The following is a 17,051-nucleotide window of genomic DNA, read 5'->3' as shown; positions in this document are numbered from 1 at the left end:
ATCAAAAGGAAAAAATAATTCTATTGGCAGAATTATCAGCTAAAAGGGATAAAAGAACAGAGTGTAAAATTTATTAAGATTTGAAATGCATTGCACTGGGCAAAATAGAAGAAAAAGGAAACTCTAGTTTAACTTTTAACTTTTAAATTGGACAAAATGAAAATGGAATTGACGAAATAAGTATTGAATACAAGGAAAAATATTCATCTTAATACAATTTACTCGACCTATTAATGTTAATGGAAGATCCTTCCATTTAATCAAATCCATTTTAATCTTTTTCAAAGTTAAACTAGGGTTTCCTTTTTCTTCTATTTTGCCCAGTGCAATGCATTTTAAATCTTATTGAATTTTACACTCTGTTCTTTTATCCCTTTTAGCTGATAATTCTGCCAATAGAATTATTTTTTCCTTTTGATTTTCAATTCTCTTTTACTAAAAATTGCAAGGAGAATATTATTAAAAACCCAGATGCATATTTCTTTTCTTATGGTTTTTATTATTTCCAACCCCCCCCCCCCCCTACTTTCTGCCTTTTAATTTGCTTGCATAATATTTTACTTTGCAAATTCCTTTTGATGTGATTCAAAATGAATAGGGCAATATTATAATGGATATTGTGGTCTCTACCACTGGCATTGCCATAATTTTATTTAGTCGTCGTATAGCAAATAATACTGATCATTGTGGGCTGTATTCAGTAAGATGGGGATTCACCTGGATTACAGTGTATCGTGCACAAATTGTATTAGTAAGAGGCTTCCTGCCAGATGCAGTGGGATCAGTACAGGTATTGTATTTGAGATAAGTACAACTGGGGAATTTATCCCAAGACTCTTTCATTCTGTCTTTTCAAAATCTATTGTTAAAAGTAACTGAGATTTAGAAGTAGATTTGGTTCTTTTTGTCACTATTTTTGAAGATGTACATGGGATGAGTGTATGTTACCAATCCTTTACTCTGGCATTATGTTGGTAACATTAGAATACCTAACAAAATGTTCACATTTATTAATATTGTATTAATCACAGGACTTGACAAAAGCAAGTTAAAGCAAAGTAGTTTTAGGTCGAGTAGTTAGATCAGGAACATTAGATATTTTTACAATTCTTGTTTTCTTCTTCCCATTAGGTTAATAAGCAGTCTTGTGTACTATGGCCTGACTCTAAGTGCAGGAGATCTGGGTGGCGATCGATATCTAAGCCTAGCACTCTCTGGATTGGCAGAATTGCCTTCTTATCCTATTTGTCTCTTTCTGTTGAATCGTACTTGGTAAGGTGATTTTAAATCTTCCATTCATAAAAATGTTTCATTTTTTGTCTATTTAGTGTTCACCTGACTTATTGAAATGTTTTCCTGTTTTAGATTGGCAGGAGGTGATTTATTTTGCTAGTTTAATTTATTTATTATTGAATTTTTTTCTACCCTATGGCATTACAAAATGATGCATCTTTAAAATTGAGTGGTCCTGACGATGCCATTTTATAAACTCCGTCAAATTGTCTGGTAGCAGCTGCATTTAGAGATTTGATTTCATGTAACAGTCCTATTAAACAATAATTCCCATAAATGAGAAAAAGGTCTCGCTTTTCTTATGCTGAGGCAGTAAAGAGTGTTTTTAAAACTTTTCAAATGTCCATTTGGAGTGTAACAGGGACATTAATTTGTACAATCCTTTCATTAATATTGTAATATTGGGAGACTTGAAGCCACCATTGAATAGATTTGCAGACTTTACTGTTGATGTTCAAAAAGTAATATGGAACTGGACAAAAGTATCTGAACTGCGGTTTTGTCACGTTTTTCCATTAGGTCGGGTCGCAGGCGAACACAGGCAGGATTCCTGTTTGTGGGAGGTGTAGCATGTCTTGTCATGATTTTGCTTCCAGAGAATAAAGGCAAGATTATCCAAACAAATTGCATGTTTATCGTTTGATTGAACCTCACCACTATACCTGTGCCATCAAATTTCCTGTTTTTACTTGTGCATTTCTGTGTGATAAATATCTGGATTACAAAATGATTGCTCATTGAATATGGTTTGTATGCTTCATGCATGTAAATTTATTTTGCATGATATTTTTGTGTACATGTGATTGAGCTGTGAGAAATGTCTTCTGTACATGCATGTGTACGCTGTGGTGTGAAGAAACAGTGTTTTGTCTGGTTGTGTATGTACAGTCAGATAATCAACTTAAACAAATCTAGTACCCTAACATTTATTATTTTCAAACTCCTGGCTTATTGTTTGAGCTCCCTGCATAAAATTGGAAGGATGGACTTGACATTCAAACAACGGTGAAGTGTTTCTTTGAAAAGAGGGTTGTTAGCTAGTAATTCTGGTCTAACACTATGAAATAGCATTATAGCTACTGGAATCGAACACTCGCTCCAGGATTTGCCAATGATCTGCTTAATTTGTATTTCAGTGCAAGTTGTAGACTTATGGAATTGTCTCGTATTTCAACCTTCCAACACTCAGATGGGTAGCTGCTATGGAGATTTTTTAAAAAAATTTTTTAAAGATAGCAGTTGGCATGCTAGAGTTTCTCAAGATAGACTCGAATAAATTTGCGTATTTCTTTATAAGATGGTTTGGATTAGTCCAGAGTTTCAAACTATAGATGAAGCTTATATGGTTACTTTTCATCTATTTGATAAACAGTGAACTTGATATTATTCATCGTCACTTTGCTCTTGATGCTCCAGTCTTGAACATTCTTTTGCACATCAATTCAAATAGCTCACTTCAAAAGTCTGATTCTTTTAGGACTGAGTTATAAAGGGCCTGAGGACCTAGGGACTTTGGTAGATCGGGCACGTAGGCTGTAGAGGAGGGTGATTTTTTTTTAATTAATTGAGCATGGAACTTGCGAGCAAGATTTAAGTGGGCAGATCTACAGAGTAGGGTATTGGTGATCCATGTAATAGTGATGCCGGAGATGAATCTCAGGACGAAAAATGTTGTAAATAGATGGTTTAGAAGTGGAAGCTTCACCCTGAAACCATGGTTGGGAAGAGACATTTAATTGGTAGCAAAGTGATCTTGTTGAGGAGAAGATGGCTTCGGTCCTCCTAATAATTTACTGTTGGGATGTTACTCTTCTTCCATGGGGTGGGGTGGAGGGGGAGGGGGAGAAAGAGAGAGATAGAGACACAGGCTTCTCAGACTTACTTGCCATGCCTGTCCCTTGGGTCCCTAACTGTTTAGCCCATACACTTCTGAACCTTTCCTATCCATGTATTTGTCTAAAGTCTTTTAAAATTATGTTGTGGCTGCCTTTAGCAGCTTGTTCTATGTAGCCACTTTCTTCTGTGTGAGTGAACATGTCTGCACAAAACATGCCTTTTAAATTCTTCCCTTTTCATCTTAAACCAGTGCTTTCCCTCCCCACTGGCCTTGAACCAATCTCCTCCTCTACTTGAGAGAGGCTACATTGTCCTACTCTGTGAAAAAGACTGCAATTATCTTCCCTATCTGTACCCCTCATTATTTTATAAACTTCAAAAGGGTCACGCCTTGGCCAACTTCACTCCAGGGAAAACAGTCTAAACAAACCAGTTTCATTAAAACTCCAGTCCTGGCAACATCCTTTTGTATCTTTTCTACATCTGTAGTCTCTACATTGGTGAAACTGGGCACAGACTGAGAGATCGCTTCGCTGAGCACCTTTGCTCTGTCCACATCAGTGAGAGGGATTTCCCAGTGGCCAACCAATTCAATTCCACACCCCACTCTCATGCTCGTGTACTATCCCACCAAGACCACCTGTAAATTGGAGGAATAATACTTGATTTTCTGTCTGGGCACTCTCCAACCAGATGGCATTAGCATAAACTTCTCTCCATTTTCCCTCCTTTCCCTTTTCCTTTTTCTTTCCTCCATCTCTCTACCCCCTTCACTCTCCATTCACAGAGCCACCCCTCCTTCCCCTACTTGGTGGTGCACCCTTACTCCCTTATCCACCTATTACTATCTCTTGCCTTTGTGACCATGCTTTACCACCCATCCCCCAACAAACGAATCTGTTTGGGTGCCTGGCTATGTTTTTTTCCATACCTTGATGAAGAGCTCACGCCCAAATTATTCTTTATCTTGGCTGTATAAAGTACACTGTTTGACCTGCTGAGTTTCTCCACCATTGTGTTTATACTTCAACCACGGTGTCTGCAGACCTTTGTGTTTTACTTGATGCAGTTGATTTTGACCAAGTTTGGTGAAGAATCACAAACTTGGCTTCTTTTTGTAATGTCCAGGTTCACCTTTGAGCATTTCTTCCCTCTCCAACCAAATTTCAAAAGCTTCTTCTATAATGCTGATAACGCTTCTGCTCTCCTCATTGCCTTTTTTTTTAATCCACCACGGTTGTTTTGCTGTGGAATACACAAAAGTGCTGGGAAACCTCAGCAAGCCACACAGCACACTATAGGTAGTAAAGGGATTCCGACCAAAGGTTTATGCGGTTTTATGTATTCCACTACAATCAGGTGTTTGCAGAAATTCCTGTTTGACTCTGTTGTTTTATGCTGCTGAGGTTTCTTGGCAAAAGTACAATGGAAATGTAGGCTGTTCTTGCATTAAAATTAGGTTCAAGAAAGAATAAAGTTCAGAGTGCTTTGTGTAGATCTGGGTAGTATAATACAGCCACCATATTGGAATCCCTGCAGCTTTTCTCTTCAAGGTAAACTGCAGCATTACTGCAATATTCGGTTGAAACCCAAATATTTGTTTGTTGTGTTTCCCCATCTCTGAATTATTCTCTGAATTATTCTCTGAATTATTCTCTGAATTATTCTCTGAATTATTCTCTGAATTATTCTCTGAATTATTCTCTGAATTATTCTCTGAATTATTCAGACCTCACTAAGTTATAATGCCTTGGCCTTGGTTGTGTGAGAGTTGTACAATCAACTTCTTGAAACAGTTGACTTTTTTGGAAGCCATTTTCATGGGTTTGACGAAGCTTTAAGATTTATTTTCAGAAAAGCCTTATCCTTTTTAATATCCAATTTCTGGCTCTGAATATTTGAACTTTGGTATTTCCAATAATGCTGAGTGTGGTGACTATATTCCTCATAATCGCTTGCAAAAATTAGAATGTCATTGTTGTCTGACTCATTCAAACATATCCGTACTAAAGTTGAGTTTTCCACGGTTTATTCCACATTATCAGTTACTATGTTATAAATTGTTTATACTCTGTTAGACAAGAATAAAATTATGATTAAATGGTCTGTAAAAGTTGTCAGAACTCTTCTAATGTCTGCATTTTGGTAAAATAAAATCAAGCTGAACGTTTATCTCAAAAACGCAGGAAAAATTAGCTATAACCTTGAAGCAAAACTTGAAATATGTCAACAACTACTGGCTGCTTGCAGAATTTGCTCGCAACTTGCATTTTGAACCTTGCACTGAGATTTTGTAACTTGGAATGGATATTTTTTTTTCAGATATTGGACATTTCTCATTCATGAGGCAATCTTCCTCCATTCTGGGTAAACTATCAATAAGTGCTGCATTTAATGTGGTCTACATCTATTCCTCTGAGCTCTTTCCTACCTCAGTCAGGTAAGATTGTGGAAGGTAAAACCTTAATAATTGCATTTGTCTATTTCTGATGTCACATGATGCCTAAATTCTAGTAAAAATTTATTTCCCATGTTTAGTCTGTGTAAAGTGGAACTGGAAGCTAGATGAAGTAAATATTCTCTTCCTTGAAGCTTGCTAGATGGGTAGAAAATGCAAGGGGGAAGAGTGAATATTTTTCAGACAGAAGTGAATAGACTTTGACAGGTTATAGAGTTCATAGAGCTATACAGCAGTGAAACAGGCCCAAGTTGCCAAAGTGGACTAGACCCATTTACTCACATCCCTCTGAATGTTTACTTCCTCTGTATCTGCCTAAATGACATTTAAAATGTCCAAACTGATCTAGTGGAATTTTTGGGTTCACTTGGATTGCCTTTCTGTTTCAGTCTGTTTGAACACCAAGCTGTCATATTCCTTTTGGGTTCTCTTGTGCTGCTGTCACCCTTTTGCTAAAAACACAGAAATGCTGGTGGAACTCCGCAGGTATCACTGCGTCCATAGGAGGTAAAGGTATAGAAGCAAGGTTTCGGGCCTGAGCCCTTCAAGGTATGAGTAAAAAGCATGCAGGTATCTGAATTAAAATACTGGGGTGAAGAAAAGAAAGGGCAGGGGGAAGACTGCAGACCAACAAAGAAAAGGTAATATTTGTATATAGAAAGGACACAGAAGAGGGGAAAGGTGAGAATTGATCAGGTTAGCTCTGCCAGCTGCAATAGTGGGGATCTTCCAGGGGAAACCCATTTCATTTCCTTGTCCCAGTCCCTTTCTAGCATGTCCTTGAACTGCCAGACGGAGACCACCTGCAAATAGGAGGAACAATATCTGGGGACCCTCTGACCAGATGGCATTAACTTAGACTTCTCTGGTTTCTGATAGCGCCCCTCCATCTATCCCTAGTTCTCCTTGGCTCCAGCTCTGCACCCCCTCACCGGATCAATTCCCACCTTTCCTCCCCTATCTCCCATCCATGTTCAATTATCACATTTTATCTGTTTGTCTGCGCTTCCCCCCCCACCTTTTGCTTCTCCCTACCCTTTTAATTCAGATGCTTGCCTGATTTTTACTCATACATTAAAGAAGAGCTCAGGCCTGAAACGTCGTTAGTATATCTTTACCACCTCTGGATGCTGTGAGACCTGCAGAGTTTCTCCAGCATTTCTGTGGGGTTTTTTAAACTACAGTTAGTGTTTGTAATCTTGTTGTGTTTAACTCCCTCCCTTTCAGATTCTCTTGCAATTTGAGCTGCCCTATTTCTTTAATGCCCACTTGTGTTGCACTCCGCTTGTCAGGTTTGCCTGACCAACGTACTAGTTTCACGTCCTTTACTGTTTTCACCCTTTCTGCTTGGCTTGTGCTGTTCTCTCCCTTTCATGCCCGTGTGAACACCAAGCTCCTTATTCTTTTCACGTGTAGTGTTCCCACCCTTACAGTGAAGTACAAAAATCTGCAGATGCCATGATTGTAGTCATAAATAAATACTGAAGAAACTAAGCAGTCTCTTGGGCTTCTTTATAAAGTTAAATTAAAGATGCATACTTCATCACATTATGATCAATGTGCAAACAGGCACCTGAATAAAATGGGAGGGGTGGTGGGAGAGGCAGGGTGAGGAGCACAGGTTTGAATGAGGTCATAGGTGGATATGGGAGGGGGAGCACAAGAGGGAGGTTGATGGGGGGACTGTAGGGAAGGGAGAGGTAGTAGGGATCTGGGGAAGCCAATGCGCTCCTTGTGCCCTCCCTCCCATATCCAACTCTTTGAGGTAAAGATGTAACCATATAACCATTTACGGCGTGGAAACAGGCCATGTCGGCCCTTCGAGTCCGCACCGGTTCATTTGAACAACTCCACTAGCTCGACCCTTCCGCTCTCCACCCATAACCCTCCAACCCTCTCACCTCCATGTACATATCTAACCTTCTCTTAAAAGACAGAAGGGATCCTACCGCAACTATCTCTTTTGGAAGATCATTCCATTCTGCCACCATTCGCTGAGTGAAAAAGCATCCTCTAGTATTTCTCCTAAAGTTTTGCCCCCTTACCTTTAACTCATGCCCTCTTGTTCCAACCTCCGCTGCCCTCAGGGAAAAGAGTCGGTCTATGTCTAGTCTATCTATTCCTTTCATAATTTTAAATCCCTCTATCAAGTCCCCTCTCAGTTGTCCATGTTCTAATGAATAATGTAGAACCAATGTTTCGGCCATAAGCCCCTCTTCAAGCTATTGGTAAAAAGCAGCCAGGGACCTGAATTAAAAGGCTGGGGAAGGAAAGAAAGGACAAGGAAAGGAGTTCAGACAAAGATGTTAATTGGATATGGATAAGAGGACTGGAAAGAGGAAAGCTGAGCGGGCAGGGTTGTTTGCCTCTTTGAATGCAGAGCTCAGGAAAGGAGACAGGGAAAAGGGAAGAGAGAGACGGAGAGGCTAACAGAATCTGGAGGTTGATATGATTGCAATCTGATTGGGAGCAATGTATGAGACTAGGAACAGACCTGTTGGTAAGGGAATGGAGCAGGTAAATGAAAATGATGGCCACTGGGAGATACCTGCTATCACAGCAGGCAGAGCCCAGGTCTTCAACAAAGCGATTCAGTCCCTCCTACATAGAGAAGACCACAACAGGAGCCCTGATGCAATAGATGACCCCTGCATATTCAAGCAAACTGTTGCCTCACTTGGAAGGACCACCTGGGGCTCTGAATGGTGGTGAGGGAGGAGGTGTGGGTGCAAGTTCAGTTTTTCAAAGTTCAGATTTATTGTCAGTACAACATGACATCACATACAACCCTGAGATTCTTTCTCCTGCAGGTAAGGCAGAATTTTTTTAATACTTTATTTAAAATTTTAAGCCACATTACATTCAAATATAATAATAAATTTACAAAAAACAATGTGGTAAGCAAGACAGAATTAAGTGCAATACCTCCTGGAGTCACAGAAGTAGATGCCATGGGGACGATTGATGGGTATCTCTGTACATATTGGTCATACCTTGATGAAAAACTCCGGCCCGAAACATCTATTATGTTGTTGCTTCCTATGGGCACTGAGACTTGCTGAGTTCCTCCAGTAGCTTTGTTATTAATGTAATCAGAGACTGCAAATGCGTGTTTCCCTCCTTTCAGGTTCACTGAAACACCAAACAGCCATATCTTTTTCACTTCCCCCTTGAATCGCCTCACCCTTCTGGCCTGGCCAACACGCTGTTGAATTCGTTTTAAAAAAAAAAAAAAAGTTGATTGTTTTTAGTGATAATCTCCTTTCTTTGTAGGTGGGTAAGGGAGGAGGGAGGGTGTTAGTGGAGTGGACGAGGGAGGTTGGGGGGTGGGTTTCATTATACGATGTTTGTATTGATATATTATAACTAATGTCATGATTTAAAAATTGTAAATAAAATATTTTTAAAAATTGTTTCACATTCTCGGCTATTCCCAGCCCTTCAGGTCGGCCAAGCCATCGAATTCCATTCACATCCGCTCGAGCTGTTCCCATCCACTTAAACAAGAACCCACCGAATCCCATTCATACCCACCTGCGCCACCCTTGGCCTTCAGGGCTGCCTGACTAATTAGCTGATGAATTCGTTTCAGGTCTTCTGTTGTGCTCACCCTTTTGGGTTCTTTTGCGCGGTTTCCTCCCCCCCCCCCCCCGGGTTCTCTTGCGCAATTCCCCCTCCCTTGGGTTCTCTTGCGCAATTCCCCCTCCCTTGGGTTCTCTTGCGCAATTCCCCCTCCCTTGGGTTCTCTTGTGCAATCCCCCCCCACTTGGGTTCTCTTGCGCAATTTCCCACCCCCCCTTTGGGTTATCTTGCGCAATTTCCCCCCTCCTTGGGTTATCTTGCGCAATTTCCCCCCTCCTTGGGTTACCTTGCGCAATTTCCCCCCTCCTTGGGTTCTCTTGCACAATTCCCTCCCCTTGGGTCTCTTGCACAATTCCCCCCCTTGGGTCTCTTGCACAATTCCCTCCCCTTGGGTCTCTTGCACAATTCCCCCCCTTGGGTCTCTTGCACAATTCCCCCTCTTGGGTCTCTTGCACAATTCCCCCCCCTTGGGTTCTCTTGTGCAATTTTCCCTCCCCCCTTGGGTTCTCTTGTGCAATTTCCCCCCCCCTTGGGTTCTCTTGTGCAATTTCCCCCCCTTGGGTTCTCTTGTGCAATTTCCCCCCCTTGGGTTCTCTTGTGCAATTTCCCCCCCTTGGGTTCTCTGGTGCAATTTCCCCCCCTTGGGTTCTCTGGTGCAATTTCCCCCCCTTGGGTTCTCTGGTGCAATTTCCCCCCCTTGGGTTCTCTGGTGCAATTTCCCCCCCTTGGGTTCTCTGGTGCAATTTCCCCCCCTTGGGTTCTCTGGTGCAATTTCCCCCCCTTGGGTTCTCTGGTGCAATTTCCCCCCCTTGGGTTCTCTGGTGCAATTTCCCCCCCCCCCCCTTGGGTTCTCTGGTGCAATTTCCCCCCCCCCTTGGGTTCTCTGGTGCAATTTTCCCCCCCCCTTGGGTTCTCTTGTGCAATTTCCCCCCCCTTGGGTTCTCTTGTGCAATTTTCCCCCCCTTGGGTTCTCTTGTGCAATTTTCCCCCCCTTGGGTTCTCTTGTGCAATTTTCCCCCCCTTGGGTTCTCTTGTGCAATTTTCCCCCCCTTGGGTTCTCTTGTGCAATTTTCCCCCCCTTGGGTTCTCTTGTGCAATTTTCCCCCCCTTGGGTTCTCTTGTGCAATTTTCCCCCCCTTGGGTTCTCTTGTGCAATTTTCCCCCCCTTGGGTTCTCTTGTGCAATTTTCCCCCCCTTGGGTTCTCTTGTGCAATTTTCCCCCCCCTTGGGTTCTCTTGTGCAAATTCCCCCCCCCCTTGGGTTCTCTTGTGCAATTTCCCCCCCTTGGGTTCTCTTGTGCAATTTCCCCCCCTTGGGTTCTCTTGTGCAATTTCCCCCCCTTGGGTTCTCTTGTGCAATTTCCCCCCCTTGGGTTCTCTTGTGCAATTTCCCCCCCCCTTGGGTTCTCTTGTGCAATTTCCCCCCCTTGGGTTCTCTTGTGCAATTTCCCCCCCTTGGGTTCTCTGGTGCAATTTCCCCCCCTTGGGTTCTCTGGTGCAATTTCCCCCCCTTGGGTTCTCTGGTGCAATTTCCCCCCCTTGGGTTCTCTGGTGCAATTTCCCCCCCTTGGGTTCTCTGGTGCAATTTCCCCCCCTTGGGTTCTCTGGTGCAATTTCCCCCCCTTGGGTTCTCTGGTGCAATTTCCCCCCCTTGGGTTCTCTGGTGCAATTTCCCCCCCTTGGGTTCTCTGGTGCAATTTCCCCCCCTTGGGTTCTCTGGTGCAATTTCCCCCCCCCCTTGGGTTCTCTGGTGCAATTTTCCCCCCCCTTGGGTTCTCTTGTGCAATTTCCCCCCCTTGGGTTCTCTTGTGCAATTTTCCCCCCCTTGGGTTCTCTTGTGCAATTTTCCCCCCCTTGGGTTCTCTTGTGCAATTTTCCCCCCCTTGGGTTCTCTTGTGCAATTTTCCCCCCCTTGGGTTCTCTTGTGCAATTTTCCCCCCCTTGGGTTCTCTTGTGCAATTTTCCCCCCCTTGGGTTCTCTTGTGCAATTTTCCCCCCCTTGGGTTCTCTTGTGCAATTTTCCCCCCCTTGGGTTCTCTTGTGCAATTTTCCCCCCCTTGGGTTCTCTTGTGCAAATTCCCCCCCCTTGGGTTCTCTTGTGCAAATTCCCCCCCCCCTTGGGTTCTCTTGTGCAATTTCCCCCCCTTGGGTTCTCTTGTGCAATTTCCCCCCCTTGGGTTCTCTTGTGCAATTTCCCCCCCTTGGGTTCTCTTGTGCAATTTCCCCCCCTTGGGTTCTCTTGTGCAATTTCCCCCCCCTTGGGTTCTCTTGTGCAATTTCCCCCCCTTGGGTTCTCTTGTGCAATTTCCCCCCCTTGGGTTCTCTTGTGCAATTTCCCCCCTTGGGTTCTCTTGTGCAATTTCCCCCCCTTGGGTTCTCTTGTGCAATTTCCCCCCCTTGGGTTCTCTTGTGCAATTTCCCCCCCTTGGGTTCTCTTGTGCAATTTCCCCCCCTTGGGTTCTCTTGTGCAATTTCCCCCCCTTGGGTTCTCTTGTGCAATTTCCCCCCCTTGGGTTCTCTTGTGCAATTTCCCCCCCTTGGGTTCTCTTGTGCAATTTCCCCCCCTTGGGTTCTCTTGTGCAATTTTCCCCCCCTTGGGTTCTCTTGTGCAATTTCCCCCCCTTGGGTTCTCTTGTGCAATTTCCCCCCCTTGGGTTCTCTTGTGCAATTTCCCCCCCTTGGGTTCTCTTGTGCAATTTCCCCCCCTTGGGTTCTCTTGTGCAATTTCCCCCCCTTGGGTTCTCTTGTGCAATTTCCCCCCCTTGGGTTCTCTTGTGCAATTTCCCCCCCTTGGGTTCTCTTGTGCAATTTCCCCCCCTTGGGTTCTCTTGTGCAATTTCCCCCCCTTGGGTTCTCTTGTGCAATTTCCCCCCCTTGGTTCTCTTGTGCAATTTCCCCCCCTTGGGTTCTCTTGTGCAATTTCCCCCCCTTGGGTTCTCTTGTGCAATTTTCCCCCCCTTGGGTTCTCTTGTGCAATTTTCCCCCCCTTGGGTTCTCTTGTGCAATTTCCCCCCCTTGGGTTCTCTTGTGCAATTTCCCCCCCTTGGGTTCTCTCGTGCAATTTCCCCCCCCCCGGTTCTCTCGTGCAATTTCCCCCCCTTGGGTTCTCTCGTGCAATTTCCCCCCCTTGGGTTCTCTCGTGCAATTTCCCCCCCTTGGGTTCTCTCGTGCAATTTCCCCCCCTTGGGTTCTCTCGTGCAATTTCCCCCCCTTGGGTTCTCTCGTGCAATTTCCCCCCTTGGGTTCTCTCGTGCAATTTCCCCCCTTGGGTTCTCTCGTGCAATTTCCCCCCCCTTGGGTTCTCTCGTGCAATTTCCCCCCCTTGGGTTCTCTCGTGCAATTTCCCCCCCTTGGGTTCTCTCGTGCAATTTCCCCCCCTTGGGTTCTCTCGTGCAATTTCCCCCCCTTGGGTTCTCTCGTGCAATTTCCCCCCCTTGGGTTCTCTCGTGCAATTTCCCCCCCTTGGGTTCTCTCGTGCAATTTCCCCCCCTTGGGTTCTCTCGTGCAATTTCCCCCCCTTGGGTTCTCTCGTGCAATTTCCCCCCCTTGGGTTCTCTCGTGCAATTTCCCCCCCATGGGTTCTCTCGCGCAATTTCCCCCCCTTGGGTTCTCTCGCGCAATTTCCCCCTCCCCATGGGTTCTCTCGCGCAATTTCCCCCTCACCATGGGTTCTCTCGCGCAATTTCCCCCTCCCCATGGGTTCTCTCGCGCAATTTCCCCCTCCCCATGGGTTCTCTCGCGCAATTTCCCCCTCCCCATGGGTTCTCTCGCGCAGTTTCCCCCTCCCCATGGGTTCTCTCGCGCAGTTTCCCCCTCCCCATGGGTTCTCTCGCGCAGTTTCCCCCTCCCCATGGGTTCTCTCGCGCAGTTTCCCCCTCCCCATGGGTTCTCTCGCGCAGTTTCCCCCTCCCCATGGGTTCTCTCGCGCAGTTTCCCCCTCCCCATGGGTTCTCTCGCGCAGTTTCCCCCTCCCCATGGGTTCTCTCGCGCAGTTTCCCCCTCCCCATGGGTTCTCTCGCGCAGTTTCCCCCTCCCCATGGGTTCTCTCGCGCAGTTTCCCCCTCCCCATGGGTTCTCTCGCGCAGTTTCCCCCTCCCCATGGGTTCTCTCGCGCAGTTTCCCCCTCCCCATGGGTTCTCTCGCGCAGTTTCCCCCTCCCCATGGGTTCTCTCGCGCAGTTTCCCCCTCCCCATGGGTTCTCTCGCGCAGTTTCCCCCTCCCCATGGGTTCTCTCGCGCAGTTTCCCCCTCCCCATGGGTTCTCTCGCGCAGTTTCCCCCTCCCCATGGGTTCTCTCGCGCAGTTTCCCCCTCCCCATGGGTTCTCTCGCGCAGTTTCCCCCTCCCCATGGGTTCTCTCGCGCAGTTTCCCCCTCCCCATGGGTTCTCTCGCGCAGTTTCCCCCTCCCCATGGGTTCTCTCGCGCAGTTTCCCCCTCCCCATGGGTTCTCTCGCGCAGTTTCCCCCTCCCCATGGGTTCTCTCGCGCAGTTTCCCCCTCCCCATGGGTTCTCTCGCGCAGTTTCCCCCTCCCCATGGGTTCTCTCGCGCAGTTTCCCCCTCCCCATGGGTTCTCTCGCGCAGTTTCCCCCTCCCCATGGGTTCTCTCGCGCAGTTTCCCCCTCCCCATGGGTTCTCTCGCGCAGTTTCCCCCTCCCCATGGGTTTTCTTGTGTGGTTATCTCCTCCTTTCTCCCCCCCCCTTCCCCACTGCAACCTTTTGGGGCCTCTTTCTTTTGCTGTTCTCACACTTTGGGATCCACCTAACAGGCTGAATGTGTTTCATGCCTTCTGCGCTCGCCCTTTCGGGAACACCTTGAACTCCAAGCTGCCATATAATTGGGATGTTTGGACGTCAAACTACCATATTCTATTCATAGGTGCTGCATTCGCCCTTTCAGGTCTGCATGAGCACGGAGCTGGAATATTCCTTCTGGATTCCCTTCAGCTCCAAGCTGCTTTGTTCCTTTCAGATCTACGTACTGAACACATCTTTTCAGGTTTGCCTGACCAAAATGCTAGTGTTCGTTTCATACCCTGTGTGTTCACACCCTTTCCAGATCACTTGGATTCCAAGCTCTAATATTTCTTTTGGGCGGTACGCCAAAGTGCTGATGAAATTCAGCAGGTCTTGGAGCATCTATAGGAAGTATAGGATAAAGGGTGGGGATAGAAGAGGGGGCAGAGGAAGAGTATAGGCTGACAGGTAGGTGGTATGGCTGAGTGGGTAGAAGAGAAAAAAGCTGAGAAGTGACTGGGAGAGGGGTAGCTCTCCTTATGAAGAGGGAATGGGGTGGGGAGTTCAAGGAAAGACAGTGGGATAGGGAAGGAGAGACTCAGGAGGGGGTTTAAAGGAAACTGGAGAAGACTGCATTATTGCCCTCTAGTTATAGAGTGCCCAGGTGGAATATTAGGTGGTGCTCCTCCAATTTGCGGGTGGCCTTGGTTTGACTGTGCACAAACTCATAGGCAGACATGTTGGTCTGGGAATGGGATGTGGAATGAAATGTTTGCCTCTGGGAGGAACCTATTGTTGCAGCGAAAGAGTGTAGGTGCTCAATGAAGTGATCTCCCAGTCTCTCTGATGTAGAGGGAACACCAGGTATTTCTTCCAGGTCTGTTCGCAATGTCGTCATCAATTCAGGTCAGCTTGAACATCAAGCCTCTGCATTCCTTCCATGAGCACTTGCACTGATCTCATCCTTCCAGATTCATTGAGCTGTCATATTCCCCTCTGATCTACCTTTGCTGCCATCACCCTTTCCATTCGGCTTAAACATCAAGCTGCTGTATTAATTTCCAGTCTGCTCGAAGTGTTAGTTTGTGTGCTGGGAATTGTTTTGAACTTTAAATTTTGAATTTAAATCTTTTCAAACTAATTTCTTAATATTTTTCAAATTCTGATGCATGAAATGATCCAGTTTTTCCACTTCAGTACATTTGAGTTTGTCTGTATACTTTGTGATTAACCTGCTCTTTCAGAACATCATATCCAAATTATTATTGATTGTCAGCAATTCACTGAGGATTCCCAAAATGCAAGTAGAATCAGGCCAAACTTGAACAGCAAGGTATTTTGTTATTTGCTTTTGTGATGTAGTGGCCATGTAGTGGGCCGAGCGAGAACATAGCACAGTAGCCTGAACAGTTGCCGGAGTGGCTCACCAGCAGACATGTGGAGCCATGGGCCGGGTAACTGTGTACTCAGCTGGGCAATGGACCGCATATATGCGGTGCTGAGTAGCGGCTCACTGGACAGTTATGCCCCTTTCTAGAGGGCGCGGAGCTCCCACCGTGTTTAAACACATCAGCCCCGCAGATTGGCGGCAAGTACATGGTGACGTAATCCCCTCGGTCCTGTGGAGCCCGGACTGGGAGGGATATTGGGTCATAATTCATTTTCTGAATTTGTATTAAGACTCTCAACTAATTACAGTTTTCAATGTTTTCCTGTAGGAATGTTGGAATGGGAATCTGTTCTATGTCTTCAAGAATTGGGGGAATCATTGCACCTTTTGTTCCATCACTGGTTAGTTTACAGTACTTGATTTTTCACCTTAGATTTCCTTTCTCTTCCACTCTTACTGCTTATAGTTTATACCCTATCATATTTTATCAATAATGAACATCTGTTCTGAATGGAATTGAGGAGTGTTCTCGGCTGTTGATACCCCTGAATGACAGAACACAATTTGTTGTTTACCATACAGGCAGCACAGTAATGACTGGTAAGATGTTTCCTGGTATGGGGATATTAATCTGTGGCTGGAAAGAAGAGCTACATGTGGTTCTATCATTCTGCTTTCTCCTTCCAATGGAATTTAAACCATCTTCCCTATTTGACCCCATTTCAACAGCTTCACCAACCGGCTTTTTTTTGTGGTCATGACATAATTGTAGTATTGTTAGAATTGGAAAAAAAACTCAATCTTTGTGTGTGCATGAATTTATTTGCTTCACATTTATTTTGGAAATGTGTAATATTTCCCCACTTTGAAATATTTTCATGTAGAAATTATTCATCAACTTGCAAATGGTTGCAGACAACTATACAATGTCAGTGTGGAAAACTCATCAAATCCTTTTGAGCATGGTACCAATGAAGAAATTAAGTCTCTGGAAAAGCATTGCTTGCAGTCTCAACACTTGATCCAGAACCACGAGTTCAAATCTCAGCCACAGTAGCTAAAAAAAAAAATGGATTCTGAAGTCTAGAGTGGTTCCCGGGTTAAGGAGGGACTTTAAGTGCTGATCTTGTTGGAGACCTCTACATCCTAGAATGCTGCAGTGCAGAAAACAGGCCATTTGGCCCTTCTCATCTGTGCTGACCATCATTCAACTCGCCCCATTGACCTGCTCCCATTCCATAACCCTCCAGACCTCTCTCATCCATGTATTTATTCTTAAAACTTAACATGGAGCCTGCATTCACCACACCAGATAGCAGCTCATTCCACACTCCCACCACTCTCAGTGAAGAACTTTCCCCTTTCAACTTAAAACTATGACCTCTTTAACTCCACCCCCCCACTCCCAAATCTCAGTGGAAAAAGCCTAATCGCATCCACTCTGTCTCAACCTCTATCAAATCTCCCCTCATTCTTCTTTGCTCCAAGGAATAAATTCCTAACATGTTTAATCTTTCCTTGTAACTAAATTCATGAAGACCTGGCAACATCCTCTTAAATCTTTTCTGGAATCTTTCAGTCTTATTGATATCCTTCCTGTAGTTAGAAGTCCAGAACTGCACACAATATTCCAGATTTGGCCTCATCAATGTCTTAAACAACTTCAACCTAACATCCCAACTCTTATTCTCAATACTTAGATTTATAAAGGCTAAGATGCCAAAAGCTTTCTTTACAACCCTGTCCACCTATAAGGCCA

At 45.0% G+C, this 17,051-nt stretch overlaps 1 protein-coding gene across 9 annotated transcripts in view; it reads left to right on the top strand.

Moving 5' to 3' along the window:
* The window catches only part of LOC138738639 (solute carrier family 22 member 15-like), a 58,753-nt gene that overhangs the window by 24,462 nt on the left and 17,240 nt on the right, over positions 1-17,051 (top strand). For 6 of the 9 annotated variants that reach the window (XM_069889242.1, XM_069889239.1, XM_069889243.1 and 3 more), the window contains 4 exons: positions 1,132-1,272; positions 1,813-1,898; positions 5,452-5,569; positions 15,621-15,693. In XM_069889242.1, coding sequence (XP_069745343.1) covers positions 1,132-1,272; positions 1,813-1,898; positions 5,452-5,569; positions 15,621-15,693 — 418 coding nt within the window. Of the gene's footprint in view, positions 1-1,131; positions 1,273-1,812; positions 1,899-5,451; positions 5,570-5,976; positions 6,099-14,044; positions 14,165-15,620; positions 15,694-15,874; positions 16,093-17,051 lie in introns of those variants that run through there. The other 3 variants (XR_011341640.1, XM_069889244.1, XM_069889245.1) reach the window with 3 other exon arrangements.

This window comes from Narcine bancroftii, chromosome 7 (assembly GCF_036971445.1).
Source record: "Narcine bancroftii isolate sNarBan1 chromosome 7, sNarBan1.hap1, whole genome shotgun sequence".
In the NCBI taxonomy this organism is placed as follows: domain Eukaryota; kingdom Metazoa; phylum Chordata; class Chondrichthyes; order Torpediniformes; family Narcinidae; genus Narcine; species Narcine bancroftii.
Note: the sequence above shows the minus strand (reverse complement) of the source record. Positions and strands in the feature narration are given on the sequence as shown.